At 40.2% G+C, this 21,038-nt stretch overlaps 1 protein-coding gene across 4 annotated transcripts in view; it reads right to left on the bottom strand.

Annotated features, from left to right (window-relative positions):
• The window catches only part of stag1a (stromal antigen 1a), a 43,880-nt gene that overhangs the window by 12,856 nt on the left and 9,986 nt on the right, over positions 1-21,038 (bottom strand). The window contains exons 1-12 of one of the 4 annotated variants that reach the window (XM_034857847.1): positions 17,123-17,141; positions 5,714-5,953; positions 4,806-4,926; positions 4,413-4,568; positions 4,050-4,146; positions 3,837-3,913; positions 2,323-2,527; positions 1,958-2,109; positions 1,669-1,742; positions 912-1,035; positions 633-731; positions 402-481 (exon numbers count right to left, since the gene is read on the bottom strand). In XM_034857847.1, the coding sequence (XP_034713738.1) occupies positions 402-481; positions 633-731; positions 912-1,035; positions 1,669-1,742; positions 1,958-2,109; positions 2,323-2,527; positions 3,837-3,913; positions 4,050-4,146; positions 4,413-4,568; positions 4,806-4,926; positions 5,714-5,742 (1,214 nt within the window). In that variant the 5' untranslated portion in view covers positions 5,743-5,953; positions 17,123-17,141. Of the gene's footprint in view, positions 1-401; positions 482-632; positions 732-911; positions 1,036-1,668; positions 1,743-1,957; positions 2,110-2,322; positions 2,528-3,836; positions 3,914-4,049; positions 4,147-4,412; positions 4,569-4,805; positions 4,927-5,713; positions 5,956-10,149; positions 10,170-17,122; positions 17,142-21,038 lie in introns of those variants that run through there. The other 3 variants (XM_034857848.1, XM_034857845.1, XM_034857846.1) reach the window with 3 other exon arrangements.

Here is a 21,038-nt window from a genome sequence, read left to right on the forward strand (position 1 = left end):
TGCAGTTAGTCAGTTTTTGTATTTGACTATAGTCCCCTGGCGGTAAGGTTATGTAAATTTGTGTGTCATCTGCATAACAGTACAACCCAAATATGATGTTTTATTCTGATATAACCTCTACATACAACCTGAAAATGAGCATAATATGCGCACTTTAAGCTTTGTTCAGTTGGGGAAAAAGAATCCACAGAAAAAGAGTTACCATAAAACTGTATGTATATGATGTATATGACGTGACATTTGTGGGCCTAAGTGTGATGATGATTACAAGTGAATTGACCCTGCAGAACAACCCTACTTAAGTTCCTCGCTGTCGGACAAATTGTTTGCTGCCTGATGTCAAAGCTCATGTCTACAATAATGACTTGTGACCCTGAAATTGTGAACTTTTAATGACTTACTGCAGGATGAGTGTGACCAGTCGGATGGCCTCCACAGCCACATCATACTCCTTATCCAGCGTCATTGATACTATTCGGTCCTGTCAAAACAGATACATTTGAATGGGGAAAGAACTTGAGTAAATATGCAGTAAGGCAACTGAAATCATAAAATCTAAGCCTTAATAAGTCATGCTGTTGAATATCTTCAAACCAGTCAGGAGTATTATTTACAATTCTTGCGGGTTTTACCTTGAAGCGGTTAGTGAACAGCTCTAACTTAGGGAACAGTTCTCTGTTTGTGTACAGGTTCTGCAGAGCCTTCAGGCACTTCAGACGCACCTCTCCTTGCTACAAAAGAGGGAGACAGTTAAAAGCAGATTCTGGTGGGTTAAAGGTTGACCATTCTGTCTGTGTAAACATCATCAGAACAATTGAATCAATATAATAGAAGTTCACTACAAAATCTTGAAGTCTTGAAGAAATGGGAGACAACAACAAAACAGTCAGGAGGCGGTACTGTGTGCTCACCCTATCGTGTAGTGTCCAACCAACATATTTCAAGTAGCTATCATTAAGAAAAGCATCGCTGTACATTTTCATCCACACTCCTATCTCCTCAATACAGATGGCTCGGATTTCAGCAATTGCATCCCTAGAAAACAAAGAGTACAATCCCCATCATCATTATTAGTATTGTGACAGACAAGGCTCTGAACTACTTGTAGGGCTGGGCCGGGCCATATGGAGAAAATCAAATATCATGATATTCTTGACCAAATACCTTGATGGCGACGCTGTTGTAGGATTGACAATTTGTGCTTTAACAAAATATTGTTGACACAATGACATTTTTGATAAATAATCATCAGAAATTTCAATTTAATGAAAAACTATGTAAAGGCAAATATCAGAACAGCTAAAACAGTATGCTAAATTCAGAAAATTACATCAGTTTACTCTAATGCAGCCTTCAAAACCAGGAACAGACCCCACTTAATATATTACAATTTTACAATATCCAAATTCTAAGACGATATCTAGTCTCATATCACGATATCAATATAATATCAATATATTGCCTAGCCCTAACTGCTCGGGGAGACATCATTTAATTAAATCAGACTGCTGCCGTCTGAGTTAATTATTAACATTCTTAATGTTTGCGGTCATGAGGACTGACAGTGGGCTGCTGGTAAGCATCACTACAATACACTGAAGTAACATTACCCTCTACAAAAATTCAAACAGCAATAATTAAATCATCCTCAACATGCACAAAGTGTACCTGTAGCGATGCACAAAGATTCCTTTGAAAATGGAGTTCATCATATTCTCTATTTCATCTTGGTTTTCCTGAAGCTGCAAAGAGAAAAAGCTTTAGGCAAGACAGTCTGTGGCCAGGACATTGTGACAAACATTTTGATATACAGTGGAACATCCCAACAATGTGTTATTCCTAATTAATAGAGCACATCACAGCAAAAATCCCACCTCTATGCATGAAAATTCTGCATCAAAAGCTTTAGATTCTGATATTTATCAAAACTGAAAAGTCACATCAAACAGCAGCCAACCTCCTTCCTCTTCTGCAGCAGCAGCTCCAGCTTCTCATTGGCTCGTTTGCCGGCAATCTTGTTCCTCTCGGCCTCGTACTGTCTCTGGGTGTTGTCCTGGTGAATGCTCAGGTTCAGCGCCACGTTCACCAGCGCGGTCATCAGCTTCATCGCTATGCAGAGACAAACAAGGCATATTATTATATTAGGCTCAGCTATACGTTTTCCAAGCGGCGAATACATTTCTTTTTTTTCTTCTTTTTTTTAATATTAACAGTTTTTAAGTTGGATTTATAACAAAAACCCAAGAACATACATCTCATACATGCCACTAAATCTCTCATTGTTATGATAAGAACGGTTCTTAATAAAGCTGGTGTCATTACCTGCTAATGTGGAGGTGTGTCTGAAGGCTCGCACTTGAGAGTCCGAGAGCCCGGTGAGGAGGGAGATCACCGTGTCCATCATGTACTCGTCGTAGATGATGCTGTACTGACACTGGCGGATCAAAACGCTGATAAACTCGCAGAAGTTGTAGCGAAACTTCTTCCACATGGGCCCTGGCATGGTGAGAGGATAATCCCCGCTGTCCTGTCGACAGAAACGTGGTGATCAAAGAGACTTTGTTATCGTTAATCAGGATGATCCGGTTCGAGTCAATGTACTGCAAAAGACTATCTAATCATTCACTTTGGTGTCTGAGTTGCTTTAAAGAGCCACTGGCCCTCTTCTGCTAACACAGCAGATTTTATTTTGGACCGCCTGGCAAAATTGCAGGTCTTTCCATTCATTTTGAACGGGGGTAGTGCACTTAGACGGCGGTGAGTTCGCTGCAGGGGGGACATGCACAAAAAAAATACTGCAGTGGGCCTGCGACAAAAAGTTGAGACAACTCAGAAAAGCAACCCGGCGTCGCGCTGCGGTGGCCAATCATGTAACTGGCGACTTGTTGGGGTGTTTCGAGCTATGGTTTGAGCTGGTGTGAGAATCCCGTACAGTAAACAGTAAACATCACTGCCTTTATTGCTGCCAAAAGAAAGATTAAAAACAATATGAGGGGAAAAAATGAAACACAATCACTGAACTGCCTGGGAGTTTGTATAATAGCTGAAAGTTTTCTGCAACATTAAAGCACTCGCTCGTCTCTTTTCTCTCTCTCTCTCTCTCTGTCCTGTGAAATGAAGCGGCCTTCAAGTTCAGTCGGAAATGTTGAGATCTGTGTCGATTTGACAGAAAACAGTAATCATGAAATATAAAGTCTACTTATGCTACATTGGAGGGGGGGGGGGTTTAAAGAACACAACAGGAAACCAGGCAAATGGGCCAATTGTGACACTCCCACACGATCGGACTACCCTGCAGCAGATTGCTGCTGACCTGTCTGAACACAGCCGTCCATTGAACATAAAAAGAAAGTGATTTGAGTTGCCGATACTAGAGACATAAGGATAAAATCCATTTTCAAATCCATTAGAAGCCTTTAGGATCCTGTGGAGGATTAGTCTTGCTATAACCAGAACCTGAGAAGAGCACACACAGTACACTCAGCTTCTATACACAGTAGGGTTGGGCAACATATCAAATTTTGATCGCAATTTTGGCTCCCAACAATCACAAAAACAATGTAATAGAGAAAAAAATGATTATTTTGCACATAACAGTTTGCAAGTAAACAATTATTTTTGTTTTGTGTTTCAAAACGTTTCCAAAAGTCAATGAGTATTTGTGGTAAATAATCGTGATTTCAGCATTGACCAAAATAACTGTCAATCAAGCAGCACTAATAGACAGGCAACATATTTCCCTTGCTGATAAATACAGCAAAACATCCTTGCAGCCAACTACAAGACAACAATTTCACTTGAACGTAAATTACTTTCTGAATAAAGCAGACAGTTACCTCATCAAACTCTTCGGTCATCTTGCGGATGATTTCTGCGTTCTGCATGTTCCTGAACATCTCAATCCTCACAGTGCCTGGTTACACAACAATAAAATCATATTCACGTTACGTTAGTCAAGTTGTTTGACACGTGTACACAAAGCGACGGATTTCAGTGAATGATTGTTGTCGTTGAACTACTGAAAGTTGCAGTGGTGTCACTAGTCTTACCTTTGCAACCTGAGCACTGGATGAAAAAATTGATGAGGTCCAGCAGCGCCAAGTCTCTGTCCTGTTTATACGACTCAATCCACTCATCCACCACAGACTATACACACACACACACACACACATGCAGAGTTAGAATAGAATAGAACAAAATGGACAGGTGCCACAGCATTAACAACTATAGTACAGGGGACTGACATGAGCTCCCCCAGAGTGCAAAAACATTGCGTGAGATATAAAAACAGAGACAACTGAATATATCTGATCTTATAATAATAATAATATGATGATAATAATGTAATTTACAGGTTCACATTTAGACTATGGATACGTCTCAAAATGAAAATCACAACTTGATTCACTCACCTGCATGGCACTCTTGCCGAGTTTGACCACTTCAAACAGAGTGACGGGATCTCCGCTGTCTCCATTATGTTGAGCCACGCCGTTGGCTTTCCCGCGCCCTCTCGCAACGCCCACAGCTTTTTCCACCGGTGTCTTCCGAGGCTTTTTATTGGTTGCCTGTAGGGGACGGAGATGTCAATAACACAGGGGGGGAAACGCCTTCACACGAGAAACATAAACATGCAAACATAGACATAAATACATCCATGCATGCATACATATGCTGCATGCACTTTCGTGTACAATTACAAACAAAAAAACAGAGACAGACACATTTAAAGTCTGATTGTTGTCCAGGCTTCTCTCCCTTATTTCCTCTTTCTTCACACGCACTCCACTGAGCCAGAATCATACCGGGGCTTGTTTTCCAGGCCTCCCTCTCTTCTTCTTGCCTTTCACCTCTGGATCTTCAATCTCACTCATGCTCATACTTAAGCCCACTGCGTCTGTTGCCCCAGACTCATTGGACGAGTCCCTGAAAGCACCAAACACAAAAGACTTGTATGCATACGAAAGCTACTACACTTATGGGAACCTATGAAAAACAAATCTACCCTACATAAGTATTTGTTTAATTGAGGTATAAACATCAACATGCTCACTTGTGTTTTTACATACTGTGCAACAATCGTATGTTTTATGTAGACACAAATGTCAGTCATTCACAATTTTAAACAAAGGTTTAAGTACCAGTTTCATTCGGGGCCAAAGAGGGGTAAACACTAACATCCACTCTAAAAAAATGACTCTGAGCTACAGTACAAAAGTACAAAGAGTACCACGTTGGAAGAATTTGAAAGCTTTTTTTCTGCTGTACTGTGAGAAAAAAAAAGAAAAAAGCTTTGCGCACTGCATCTTACACTGTAAAATGTGTTTCTCTACTTTTTAGAAGGAAGAACAAGATCTTGGTAAAACTTAACTTTAAAAAAATAAAGTAAAACTACCATTAACCTTTTATAAAATACTATACACATATGACTGTCTTTATTTCTCATCTCATTCCAATCAAATACAGATTTACAGTACCCACAGAACCTTTATACAGGTAGCCTAGGGGAGACTCATTTGCCTCATCCTGGCTGTGTTGTACTGTACTGTTTTGTACTGTAATGCCCACTAAGGCCCAGATACAGTACACACTGAAGAATTTAAACTGGGAAACGGGGATGTGATTTAAACAAACAAAAAAAACAAGCTTTTCTTTCTGCTGTACTGTGAAATGCATGCAACTTCTTTTCCTCTGAATTGTGTGTTTCACTCACTGTAGGACAGGGAGCTCCGAGGTGATCATCCTGGTTAGTGGGGCGGGCGATGGGTTGTGTAACTCTGTTAACGTGTGTCTTCAGGACTGAGTGCGTTGCCGGTTCAAAGATGGAGACACAAGACAGCAGCTCGGTTGGGGGGGGAGGGGGGGAGAGGGGGGGAAAGTTCTGGAAGTGCAGGGAGGAGAGGCTCCGGGACGGACTGCACTTAACTTGCTGGCACTTAACTCTCTTCAGCTCCTGGAAAAGACACAGAGAAAGGGAGAAAATTATTATTAAAAACATACATTTCAAACAGATAACAACTATGAGGGATAGAGAGGATCTGTTGCAGCTATAGTTAAGTATGCGCACATAAACAGAAACCTGATGAAGATATTAAAGGGAAGTTAAATAATCGATGGTTTGATAAATAAAAACTGTGACAAATGCTCTGCATGGTTTTTAACATTAGTTATCATAGGGGCAGTGTATTTGATGTGTGAAGGCTCAGTGTCTGAAGTGGTACAATTGTAAAATGTCAGTGAAAGCAGAGAGAGACAGTTCACTCTTTTACTCAGCCTGTGGAGGTGAACATGGGGAGAGGAGGACACCAACTGGCCACTTTTAGAACTACAACAGCAAAATATTGTGGGGCGTGTAGTGAGGATTTGTGCACAGGAGTGTGGTTGTTAAAACAATTTCAGAAATACCCCTGAATTTATTTTCTAGATTTACCAACGCACATAAACTACTGTAAGTAGGCTTCCTGAAATAAATGAAGAGTAAGATCAGCTTAGAGTGTGATATTACACCATTATACACCAAATGTATACGGAAGGCAGAGGCGTGCTATGACTTAATGTCCTCTGGTAAAAATAAATGAAAATGAGACTCGGCCTTTGTTAGAGAAAGGCTTTAGATAAATATGATTTCTAGAAATCCTTTTATGAGTTGTGAAAAGTCCTAGGTGACACAAATGATGCAAACGTAATGACACAAATGTCAAAATGCCTTGCAGACAAAGCTGAGCATGAGGGAAAATTCACAGTCAGCTAAGTTAACTACGACATTATTATTTGACCTGTTCATATGCCAATGAAGGCAAAGAGCAGATGAGGAGCAATACTACTCTTAACCACAAGAGGCAGTATGATCCACAAAGTCCTCTGGCCAAAGTCAATCTTCAAACTGCTTAATTGAGTGTTAACTGGGGAAAGTGGGTTTACAAAAATCAGCCAGCCCTCATTTAACTCACAGATCACTTCCTGTCCTGTTCTGTTCACCTACAAAGTGTTTTAAGGGTCTATTCTCCCCAGAGTGTGTGTGAGTGCATACGTGTGTGTTTGAAAGTAGGTCTGGGCAACAGTAGGGGGCAGGCTAAGAGAGTGTGTATTTAAATACAATCTTCCACACAGTGTTTGTGCTGAGGAATAGCATGGGCAGGAGAGCCCCCTGTTTCACCACATACTCTCTTTCACACAAACACACACACACACACAGAGAGAGAGAGAGAGCGAGAGAGAGAGAGAGAGTCAGTGTCCGCACACAGCTGGGCTGTCATCTGAAGACTGTGAGAAGGAGACTCCAGGTGAACGAAGGATTTCAATTGTTACAACTACAGAGTCTATGTTTAAAGGTAGTACTCCGGTGTGGTACTTTAGCTGGTTGTCATATTATTTCATGAAATCAGAAGCAGAAGGCTGTTAAGAGGCTGGGATTTGACCCGCTTGCATGCACCTTAGCTTCTGATCAAATTTTTCACGTGATACTCCTGCTGCAAAGGCTATGAGCCTACATAAGGATATAGGATGGATGGATAGGAGGAAGATACTAATGTGGATGCACATATAAATGGTGAAGGAAATACTCCTGGACGCCTCTGGAACAGCATTCGAAAACTTGGATGAACAGGGCTGAACTTGCAAAATCACACTATGAGGATAACAAATCCACCTGCTTTTTAAAATCTTTATATGTAACATGGAGATGTTGTTCTGCGTCAACATTAGAAGGACATTTAATCAAATGGGAGTGGGACTGTAGTGTGAAAAGGCTGACATCCACGTACATTAACTCAGACTATAACAAAACCTCCATGTCAAACATAACCCAAACTATGCTGAAACTCAATTCAATGTTATGTGATGTAAACTGCTTAGTTGCAAAACTTCATTTAGATGCTGACGTGTGATCAGGGGGAAAAGGCCAGTACTTAAAATGATGGAAGAGAGACAGTGACACGTAACATAGAATACTAGAATGAAAAGAATAAGAACTCCTTAAATGTAGTCACACACAGGCTGCTTTTAAGTTTCATCAACAAAGATGTAAATAGGTAAAGAACAAAAAGTTTTGCGCACTGCATCTTACACTGAACAACTTGTTTCTCTACTTTTTAGAATGAAGAGCAAGATCTCATTTGTTAAGGCAAACTTCTAAAATAAAGTAAAACAACCATTAACCTTTCATAAAATACTACACACATATGACTGCCTTTATTTCTCATCTCATTCAAATCCAAATCAAATACTCTACACAATATGTTTAAGACTGAATTTAAGAATTAAAACGCTACATTTAAGAGATATTACACCTACACGGGCACACAAAAATCACATCCCTGCTAAAACAACAAAAGCACAAATGTACTTGAGAGACCAGTTTTACAGTAGCCACAGAACCTATATATATTGTAGGTAGCCTAGGGGAAACTCATTGTCCTTATTGTAGGTTTTGTACTGTACTATTGTACAGTACTTTTGTATTGTACTGTTTTGTACTCTAATACCCACTAAGACCGAGGGTCCAGATACAGTACAAACACACTGAAGAATTTAAACTGGGACACAGGGATGCAAATTAAACAACAGCAATGGTAAACAATGTGAAGACAGAGACACCTACAGAACGCCTAAGGGTCTGCACAGAATCCAGTCAAAGCCCCCCCCCCCCCCCAACAATGATGGAAAAATGTTACACTTACACACGAATGACTGGAAATCTGTCTGTAACTGACAGGACAGTGACCAACGATGCTGGTTTTAATGAATTATCCCCTCATTTAGTCTTGAGGGATTTTAATTTGCAGATTAATTCCACTAAAACAATCAGCAATACTTTATAACTAATTAATAATCAGCAATCATAAACTGTAGAGAAGAAGCTGGATTGACAGTCGTGCAGATTTAGATAACTGATAGAGCAGTAAACATCGGAGGCAGGGCTTCTCTTATGTCATTTCACCACTATCCCAACTGTTTACCCTTCACCAGCATCCCTCTGTACTTCACAGACAAATAGGCTATATCTCAGCTGCTTGCTCTTATTTTTTACCCTAACATTCCCAACTTCATTTGAATCAACTCTTATGTCACATTTGTTTCTCAGAGGCAAAGGGTGTGTGTGTGTGTGTGTGTGAGAGAGAGAGAGAACTGGGAGTCTGTTCGACCCATTATCAACCAACAACTAAATAATCCTCAATGCACATTGGCTTTTTCTCATTTCCTCGCCACACTGGCACTCTCTCTGGCTTTCTCACACCCGCACAAACACGCACACACACAGTGTGTAGCAGCCTCAACAGGAGGCTATGAATAATTTGCAGAGAGTTTGCTGAACTGTTCCTCAATTTTGGAGGAAAGGATAGAAGCTGCCAACTGTATTCACTTTGCACCTCTTTCACCCTTTCTCAGTTCAGTGCCATTTACTCTAAAGGCATGAATGAAAACAAAGATTTCCCATAAATCAATCCCAATCTTTAAAATATCAACAGTTACAGCCCGAGCAGAATAGTGAATTATACATGTAAAACCCAGTTTCGATGCACTCAGTTCCGTACATTTTGGCTGCGCTGTGACATGGGAATAACAGCCCTGACCTGACCAATGATATTATGGTTGTGCAAAGGAGGAAAAACTGTGGCCGTATCTGCCCTAAACTGAGCTACGATGTCCCTGTTAACTGATCAACATGTGTGGTCATGCAAATAAGAGAGGAAACCCAAAAGGTATTACACTTAATATCACAGAAAACAAGCAAATATTCACATCTGAACATGGACTGTACAGTGGGCCTGAGGAGAAAAACGCTGTATTGGTGCTGTTGTTTATGGGTTGTCAAGACTTCGCGAGTGATGACGTCCTGTCACTGTCTCAGTTGCTCACCCTCACGGGGGAGAGAGAGCCTACGACTGCTTGCTTGACTTCAGCTGAGCAGACAGCTCTTCAGAGTAGTGTGATCCCGATTTCATGGCATTTCATAAAATTCCGAAGCCGCAGCGGTAATAATTAAGCAGCGCTTTATGTGTATGGCAAAACACTGCTGTATAAAATATGGAAGTGGTAGTTTCTGAAGAGTCCAAATGGAGCTCAAAGTGGGCGGCTCCTGCGCGTGTTGCAGTTTGTGTGAGCTAGTAAAGCATTCTTAAATGTCATTAGAAAAGCCACAGACCTTACCAATGCAATGCATCCTGTCATACTGAAACCCCTCGTGCACCACCTGCATCGTGGGCTCTGACCAGGCACACACTTGCTCAATGCAAAGCAAGCACAGTGTGGATATCCCGAATGCCTTTAAACTAAGCATAATAGACTGAAGAAAAGTTGATAAAGTTCAATATTTCCTGTGTATTCAATAGTACCAGACTAATGTTCTCACTAACTAATGTGCACCTAGATCACAAACACACACCCAGCCAGCAGGGGAGTTGTGGCAATAGGAGTGCAGACAGTTGCACAGCTGGTTGCCGTGACATTCCAGTAGGTGTAAAAGACTATGTTGACTGCATGCTGACTATGATATGTGTATCTCTAAAAGGGTGTAAAAAAGGATCAGGAGAGTTTGAGTTGTAATAAAAATGTTCAGAAACTTCATCCTGGCTGAACCTAATAATCCCTAAATACATCAAATTAACTACAGTACAGTTACAGTAATACAACTTCATGTGGCCACTTTAAACAGAGAGAGCATTTATGGGGGAACATAAGGAGCCAATAACCATAAACCATAAACTGTAATTAAGACTTCTCTGTCTGGAGCAAATAGTGTTGTGTGCAGGTTTTTATGCTATGACAAGAGGTGCTTCTTAAAATCTCTAAAAAATGTAGCCCAAAACTAAATGATAAATGCAGTTTACTTTGCTTTGATGTTAAAGAACAGTAAAATGTTTATATCGTTGTGAGGAAAGGCTTATCTTTGTGTGCTTAAACAGACACACCGAGGGGCTTTGCAAACTCTTATGGTAACTATCTCTTGTCTGCCGAGTCACTATATCCTCTGTGTGTGTGTGTGTGTGTGTGTGTGTGTGTGTGTGTGTGTGTGTGTGTGTGTGTGTGTGTGTGTGTGTGTGTGTGTGTGTGTGTGTCTGTCTGTCTCTACTTAAAGCAAGACAGAGAGACAACGAGCGAGCATCTGAAAACCACTTAACATGCATGTCATGTTCTCTGGGAGGCTGGTCGGCGTTGCTATAGCAACTGGTGTGGGTCATAAGCCCGGCTGTGACGGCATATTTGATTGGCTGAGTGGAGACAGGAGGGACTACTGTGAGGGGGGGGAATCTGACTTACAGACTTTTACAGGACACCTGCTGAAAGTTCTTTTCAGATTTGTTCATATCGGTTGTTGGTCTCATACATCTGTCGCATTGCTAACTAAGATTAGCTATGTACTAGTGTTTCCATCATCATAAACACACCAGTTAACCCCATTCATAATTGTGACAGCCTTGCACTGCCATACTGATCCTGAGTGCTGTGTCAGGTAAAGCTGCACGACAACATTCTGGTACAGGGGGGAAAACGCTCTGGGTTGTTCGGATTTCTTTGGAAGAAGTTTAAGGTTTGTAGCCTACACAGTGTGCGCGGTGTGATGGGTAGTCAGTGAAGCTACAGCAGTCAGTGTTTTATGTTATCAATACGAACTAAATCACCTGATTAACGCAACATAATCACAATGTCTCATGGCCATTTCCACCTGCAGAAAGCTGCTACCAGCCAGGCTAAAGCTAATATAATTAGCCTAAAAAACAAGCAGAAAGCTGCTACCAGCCAGGCTAAAACTAATATAATTAGCCTAAAAAAACAAGGGGTTCATCCGTCCCAACTAACGGTTCGGAGCCGCAATGCTAGAAACTTATCTGCTACAGAAGTATGTTTCTGATTTAACGTAATTTACAGATTTAATGGTTCCTGGATACACAGAGTTTGTTGCTAGTGCTAGTTGCTTGCTTTGGTGTTTGTAAAAATTCAACATAGAATGGTTTGCATTAGAAAAGTCCCTTTTTCATTTTTATATTCTATGTAGATGCACTCCCCTACAAAATCACCGCGGTATACGCGAATGATTTTTTATTTCCAGATAGAGCTTTTTCTTTTTCATATGGCAATATATATTCCAGGGGGAAAAATATCGCAATGTGAGTTTTTTTCAATTACGTTCAGGCCTAAGTGCCATTGTAGAAACAGGATTACTTTGGCTATAGAATGACTGCATGGCGATAGTCTCCATTGTAGTAGCTATAGACACATTGGCTAGAAGGCAAAACTATTTTCAGAGACAAACTTCTGTCATCAGGCTATATCACTGAGCTAATTATAGAGAAACAGAATAGGAATGGGCATAGTGAGTGCGTTACACAACCTGATATTGTATGACATCCGGCTAGTGAGGCAGTGGTAAAGTCACAATCGACGGGTGAAATTCAGAGTAATAAATCAATTCCAATGCCAGAGGCTTCTAGGGTGAGACAGCCAAAACACCTCGACAGAAAAGCATAAATCTGGTTTTACAAAGTGCCTCTTACCAAAGCAAATGTCTTCCATGCCTGCCCTTTAACTTTGAAAGATGTAGATTAGATTGATTAGATTATTAGATGTAGAATGTAGATTAATCTGTCTTTATCGTTTAAAATACTACTCAAGGCAAACAACAGCAATCTCATAAAGGGAATACACTTTTACTAACAGCCTTCACAAAACTATTGACCACATCTTTACAGCTCTAAACTTAAACAGCTACACTATTATGGCAACAGCAAAGATGGTCACTAAATAGCGTACAGCTTAGTGTTATGTGTTATTTCACTGATGCCCAAAAAGACAGCTCTCTCCCTCCTTCTACAGGGAGATCAGTGAGTGCCAATGCAACATCACTCGTAATGGTGACACTTCAGCAAGGTAAATACCAGTAGCAATGGGGCTCGGCACTTTTCCTACCTCGGCGTAAATGCTGCAATATTGCAAATGGCATGATATTGTGCACAAACAACATGTGGATTGTATGTCATATACAATATCTGAAGCACATCTCTGACACAGTAGTACATTTTTTTAGAGATTTTAGAGCACAACAAAGATGATTTTGCAGGCTGTAACTATAAGGTGATGATTGCTTTCACTTGCATTATACTGTAAAGATCTCATGCAAATATTTTTTGCTAAAACACACACACACACACACACACACACACACACACACACACATATAATGGCCCTATTCTTCTGACAACTATAACCTGAAATGCATCTGCTATAATTGGCCGTTATCTCTAGAGACAGAGTGTAAGAAAGCACCTGCTTCACACCGCGGACTACATTTTTAGACCACAAGATGTGATTCATGACTAATGACATCAGCATGGAAAAAGCTAAGACTTTCAAAAAGGAGGGTTGCCCAGATACTGTACATGTCTTACCAGATGTGTTGCCATCAATATAGCCAATCGAGACTCAATTTCTATTTCTGTCTTAGTTGATATTTCAGGATTTGAGACCGCGGTGCAACAGTACACTGGTGAGTAAAACTGGGCACAGGGCTACCTATCAGAGGAATATTTAGGAAAGTACAAAGTAGAAAAAAACAACAACAAATAATTGAAAAAATGATTACTTAGGGGAAGAAAAAAAAATGTGGCCATTTATATGGAAATGACTTGTAAGAAGGAAAAACAAAGAACTCAAGACAACCTGGCAGTGATGAATGTATCCTCATGCTGTAAAATCCACTAAGTAATATTAATTTGATTCACCGAGCCGGAGTGGAAAGGCCACACAGAGAAGAAGGCTCGCAGTGGGTTTTGTCAAACAGTCGCCAGCTGTTTGCAAGTGAATGCCTTTCTTGTCATGTTAATTATGCTACAGTGTTTCTGTCGCCTTAGGTAAGTAGCCGGCCCAAAACATCAAAGCGTGTTGCTGGTGAAAGCACAAAGAGATTAAAGCTCCAATAGAGGAAAGGTTGTCAAGAGGACTCCCAGCTCTCAACACTCTCATTAAAAATGCAAGAAAACACACATGACGAACAAAATGAGCAGCTAAACAGACATTTCACAAAGATTTGCTTACATCTTAATTCTGCTGAGAAACTTGAAACTGAAGAAGCACAAGACTGTACTTATATAGCGATTTTTTTGGTAGTCAAAGACACTTTTGTGGTGAGAAAGTGTCAAGGCCAGCCCAGTTACAGATGTGTATGGGTAGGGAGGTCCAGAGGGAGGGGGCTTTCACCCAGGTCCAGTTACTTTCCCTAAGACCAAATGAAATGTATCCAAGCTTCAGGGTAGCGGGGTAAGATGTGAGTACAATTACTCACATGGGCTGCACTGTGACTAACGTTTATTTTTCATTATCAAGTAATCGGACTCTCTCTCTCTCTCTCTCTATATATATATATATATATATATATATATATATATATATATATATATATATATATATATATATATATATATATATATATATATATATATATATATATATATATATATATATATAGTTATATAGTATAAATTATATAGACCAAATTATAAGTAAAAAATGATGTCTTAAAGTCTTTTGTCCAAAACACAAATATATTCAGTTTTATATTACATAAAAACAGAAAAAAAGCTTTCTTTGTTGCTGTTTTTGCATAAAAAATACTTGGATTCGCCTAACTGATTAAATCAGATTTTCAAAACAGTTGGCAATTATTTTTCCATTGATAGTCTGATCGATGAATTGACTAATCTCTGCAGCTCTACTCTTACATGTCAGGATGTTTGCAGGAATGGACTTGATAGCTTCAAAAGCCAAAAGATACATAGTAATTATGTGAACATGATGATCTGTGTTTCCCGCGTGACCCATTTCAGAACAATTTATCATCTCCTTGGCAGCATTTCCGAGACTCTGTGAGGGAAGCTGGGAGAATCAGGACATTAACTCAACCTTGGTCTCTCAATTTCTCTCAGAGCCTCTGCCGTACTAAAACAATCAGAAAACAGTAAGCAAATTATATGACGGCATCACAGTAGCAGCTCCCCGATGTCTTCTTCTTTTACAAACCGGTCGAATGGCCTCCAGATTTTCTCATAGACCCACAATTTGCCTCTCAAGAAAATAATTTTATCAAAAGGAACAAAAGCTGGATAAGCGTAAAAGCAACTATATTAATAAATAAACTGTTGATGAGTTCATAACTCAAATAAGGCTGAAGAAAATTCAGCTAGAAGACACTGAGTAATATTATTCTCTTTTTATATTACAGCCATAGGCTTAGCGCTGCTGTGCAGAGTTCTGACTAGCTGGTGCACGCTGAAGCTGCTTAACTTTGTCCCACTATATTGCTGCTGACTTGCTGAGCTGATGTTACATTGCGCTCAAGCTCAAGTGCATTAAGTTCACTCCTCGTTTCTCTGTGTGGCTACATTTATAAGTGGCCTGTGCAATGATTTGACATAATCAAATAGTAAAGGCTGTTGTAAACCCCTGCGAAGCCCTGGTCCTTGCAAGGTCGGTTTCCATAGCAACCAGTATAGAACTAAAATTAAGTAATTTTATGCTTTTCAGGCCACTTACAACTTTTATTCTTTCCTTTAAAAACAATCTCGACGCTTTTGGCTTGTGGAGAATTTGACTCACATTAGCCTCAGCTGTTATCTGGAACTGTAAACTACGCTGCGTTATCTCCTGTCCTCGCCGGCACACTGTGGTCTCCTCGATATCCTTTTACCACCACACTTTATGACATTGTTAAGATGTTGTAAGGAGCAAGAGGCAGAGTGAGGTGCTTCTGCTTTTCACTCATCTGTGGTTTATCCGTGAAGAGTGCTGCAGCAGTGCCAGAGGTGAAAGCTGGGCGCTCGAGGGTAGTGGACTAGGTTAACCTGGATGGATTTAAATGGCTTTAATTAACTTGATTCTCGGTGCACCTGCTGGCCTCAAGAGTAATCCCATGACTGAGAAATGAAAGAGGCAATCCTTCAGACGTGTTCTGAGAGCACCAAGAACTCAGCAAATGCTGTATGTCTGAGCTGAAATAGCTGTTTTCTACAAATGCCACAAAGGAGAAACCTTACATCACAGCAGCTGATTGTAAGACAAATAGCTTGCAACCAAGTCAGACGTCAGACTGCTGCATGCTTAGCTCAGAGCTGGAGAAGAATTCAGAAGGAGCCAGTTTCCACACACCTTACTCTGATAATTACCTGTAGTTTTATCACCCTTTGTGTGAACTCAGACCTTTATTTGTCACACTATTGCATAACATCTGTTATTTCACTTTACACAACTATTCTTTTGACTTTTTTTTATAAATTCTTATAAGAAAAAATACGTATCTCTTGCTAGCAAAATTCAGCAAAAAACAAATAACAAATGTCACCTTTTTTCTTCTACTGTATATAGGCTACTTCTTAATCAAGCAGGTGAAATCCAGACAGCTAACTATCTGTACAATCAGAGTTTTCTGTTGCACGACTAAAACAACTTTTCAACACACACATGATCCACCAGAACAAGTTCCTTCCCGAGGCTATTTTTGTAGCGGCACTGTTGCTGCGTCTGGGGCTTAGCGCCGCCAAAGACGAATGTGATTGGATTAAAGAAATGCCAATAAACCAGAGCCCATTTTTCTCCTATCCAGGAATGTTGTGGATGGCCAATTGGCGATTATTAACTACATCAAGCAGCCTATGTAACCAAACAATGCATCTGTGCCAGGGGCAGGTTTCAGAGATATTTTTTCTAACAGCTACACTAAGATCAATTATTTTGGATTTGATTCAATAAACTGGCCAAGGTCGTATGCACTATGTCTCTAAGACTCAATGAGAAGCTGTAAGCTGCTATGCAAATATGATTAAAAGGAGAAGCACTCACAGGAATCGCTTAGCGGCACAGTGAATGGCAACAGTGGTTGTAAGTGACATATGATGTACTTCTATAATTAACTGTAATAGTATAGTGCCTGTTGGACACTGGAGGACAACTGGTAAATCAGGGGAGTTTTCTGTTTTACACAACATTATGGCGAATGGCCAACATCCAGTCAGCAGTTCACTTCGAAACAAGCGGCTCAGTTTTAACATTCTGGGGCAGCGGGGCCAGCGAGGTCCATGCAGCGTACGATTAGTAAAACATGCCCACTTTCAATATTTCATATTTCACCCCAGACCTTTCTGCTCCTCATGTATTTTACGAAAAATGCTTCAGCCAGGAGTCCTGCTCCACATGCTTGCATCTGATTGCGCCAGACAAAACATCAGAGAAAGTCATAAAGAGGATTGACTCAGTTGAAAGTTAAAGCAGTATGTTGGCATGCATCTAGCTATTAGGTTTGCACAATATTGACAAAATGTGAAATTGCAATATCGATTGTGAATATTGTAATATCAATATTCATTTCAATATTTTAAAGATGTAAAAGTACAAAAGTTACGTGAGAACGGATTTCTTAAATTAAACTTTTTTTTATAACACAAGGTTTATTTCAATTGACTGTCATATTGGACTGGTCCAACCTAAATAAATAAATAAATGTCTACAGAACAGGACATGTTTTACTGGTTGGACATTGTGTAATATGTAAATAAAGAGAACAGGACACAACTTTTCTTTCGGTTCTCTCATTAGTTTGGTTTCGTTGTCTCTATCAATTTTTTCACTGACACCGTCCCTCTGTTGAACTATGCACACATGTGGTATGCTACACGTAACGGACCTGTGCACTAACATGTGCAAGGGGCATTATAGTGTTTCAAGCAGCCTCTAAATTGAACGAAACTAAGCCACACAACAGACGGACGGGACGCACTTTCGATATATTGTGATAACGATATTGAGGTGATATATCTTGCACCCCTACTAGCAAATGGGAAAAATCCGATACAGATAACACTGTGCTTAAAGCCTTTAGGTTCACAGCAACAGCCTGACATCAGGGCTACATGATAGGGTGTTAATTGGGTAATGTCTGAAAGGTGTGGCAGTCTGCAGGAAATGTGTTATTCATTCTACAAAGAAAGAGAACAACACTGAGAGGCCTTTTCCATAGTGATGAAGAAACACAGTACTTAAGACTAGGCCTATTTACTGACGTGTTCAGAGAAGACACAGGGGACCTTTTAGGGGCATTAGTTTAGATTCAAACCCCAGAAAGAAACTGGACTATGCAAAAAATCTATCAAACGAGATAGCAAAAAAAAACAGGGTACGGCGTACACTAATTATAGTCAGAGTCTTGCCGTCATTTAATTATCATACATTTCCTAGTGCAAATGAAGCAAACTGACTACGGGCAGTTTGCTTCATTTGCACTAGGAAATGTATGATAATTTAAGTTACAGCCTGTACTGGGCAGTTTTAAGACTGGCTCATGTCATTTTATCAGGTAGAGCTTTGAGGCCATCCTAGGGCTAGTCATTATTTTAATATTATATCAGTATCAAAATATGAGACTAAATATCATCTTAGATTGTGGACATTGTGATATGGCATAAATGCTATTTTCCTGATTTAAAATCAGCTGCATTACAGTAAAGTGATGTAATTTTCTGAACTTACCAGACTGTTCTAGCTGTTTTTACCTTTACCCAATTAGTCATCATATTGACATTATTGATGATTATTTATCTATAAAGTAATTGTAAAAATATTTTGTGAAAGCAAAATTAGCCAAGTTCTGTCAACTGCAAAAGGCAGAGCTGGGACAGCTCCAATTTGGTACGATGATGCATTCAAACTAGCACATGCTGTAAAGTGCTCGCTGCCATTGATTGGTGAATATGCAATCTCAATGTCTGTTCTTGATGGATTTGAAATTAAACTACTACCTGTTTTCTGAGGTGCACTTCATCAACGGTTTTGTTTTGAAGGAGGAAGTTACTTTGGAATGAAAGCATATAGAGATGGACTCGGTCTAGACCATGTCCCGTTTGTTCTGGAAACACACCCCACACTCTTGTTTGCTAAAAACGCAGTGATAAGGGACGACCAACCAGCAGTCTGCAAATTTCCACGTCACCTTTTGGGCTCGCCTCAGCTCACTTGGAACCTCGACTGAGGTAGTACTAAAAACAGTACCTGGTAGCAGGTCCCAGGGACTTTTTTTCGTAATGGAAAACCAAAAAAAGCGAGTAGAGCCGAGGCGAGTCGAGTAGATACCACGCAGTGGAAAACCGCCATAAGTTAGCCGAGTTGATACCAAAAGGTGAAGTGAAAGCCTGCTGACTACTGATTGGTCAGAGAGAATCGTCACTAATCACTCAGTGAATCATCAATGCAAGCAACAATAGTTTAGCCTGCGGTGGGTTTTTTTAGCTGCCTCCAGCTTCTTATGAGACACAATAAGTCTTCTGGCTGTGGCAACAGCCACATGCCAAGAATCAAAAACAGCACACCTTTGACGTTCTGTGTGTGTGTCGCGTTGGGTCTCAGCAATTTCCTGCGGCTTCGCTATGAAGACCAGCCACACTGGCCTCAGGCATGAGGCGGCCTGCAATGGAAAAATCTGCAATGGAAAAAGGAGGACGGGGCACCGCAGCCGAGATGGGCTTAGCTGAGTAGAGCTGGTAATAACAGTGGGTAAGCACCACAAAGCCAATTCGAGACAAAAATGCACCTGGAGTGCGGACTCCAGTACTACAGCCCTATGTCAACGCCTTTACAACCCCAGAATAACAATTATTGAAATATGTGCCCTTTTGCTTCTGCACAATTCAAAAGCATGTAGTTTAAAATGATCCAAGGCAGAAATAGGGATGGGTGATTATGTCAGCCATAGGTAGTCAGTCAAACTGCTTTTAAATTACACTGAGCACAATTTGCTCCAACAGTGTTTAGCATTAGGGTGCCTCATATACTGTACACTTGACAGTAGTCACGTTAAAGACTAAAGGGTTCCTGTTAACAAAATCACTCCGCTGCCACAAAGACATTCTGTTAGCTCCTCATCCCTGGAAAATATGTAACACTGAATTTGTTCCTGAACAGATGTGAGGCGATAGAGGTGGAGAATGTGTTCTGGATCTGCAGGTGTTTGACTTACAGAAAGGAAAAATAAGGATGGCCATGTTTCACCATATAGTTGAATTAATTGGCAACCATTGTTGCCCCCCCCCCCAAAAAAAAACAGAATTCATAGGGCCCTACTTGTTTGCGCATGCAGCAGACGTGGAGTAACGTCAGCAGTGGACTGTTGGAAAATGTGTCTTGGCTTTGTTTTTAGATTTTCATAGACCAAACAATCAAAGAAGTAATCAGCAGATTGTCAGATGATTAAAATCATAATTTGCAGCCCTAGTAAGCCCCTACTTCCTTGGATCCCATGTTAGATGTGAGAACATGTTTTCCACCCATAGATTATTTAATCTTTTTCCTTCCAGTGAGTGCGGAATTTCAAGTCCAGATTTATAATCAAAGTCAAAACAAATGTGCAAAGGAACGAACTACAAAGAAAGCAGATTAGGAATCAGAAAGCTCCCAAACCTGTTCACAATAAAGGCTAACAAGCCTGAGCTGTGAGCTTGAATCACAAATGGTCCCACTGGGCCAGCGCTACGAGCTGAACCATCAAGACAATAATTTTACTTTCTCATCCATACATACTGTGACCAAAGAGCCTTGGCCCTGTAATGTGGAAGAGCCTTGAGGCTATGGAGTTAGAACAGTGACAGTAACCTGTGGTATTGAAAATAAGATTTGCCATTGAAGCAACCGATATTGGCACTGCAATATGTGCAACTGATATCTAAAACACAACCGTCAAGACGTAATCTCACAATCCTATGATATTATTTCACTTTAACATTTGTTTGCATTATGATTAAGTATTATGAGTATAGATTTACATTGAAAAACCATCATAGTGCAAACAAATGTCAAAGTGAAATAATATCATAGGATTGTGAGATTATTACTTTTTGATGTTTGAGCTTTATATATCATTTCAACATTTTTCAATGCCAAATTTTATTTTCAATATCACAGGTCACTGTCACTGTTCTAGCTCCATATGAGGCCCTCTGTGGCCGTCTGGTTTAACCAGATTATGACTATGTCACACGGGAGATTACCCATCCGACACGGAGAAT

The sequence above is a fragment of the Etheostoma cragini genome, chromosome 20 (assembly GCF_013103735.1).
Source record: "Etheostoma cragini isolate CJK2018 chromosome 20, CSU_Ecrag_1.0, whole genome shotgun sequence".
In the NCBI taxonomy this organism is placed as follows: Eukaryota; Metazoa; Chordata; class Actinopteri; order Perciformes; family Percidae; genus Etheostoma; species Etheostoma cragini.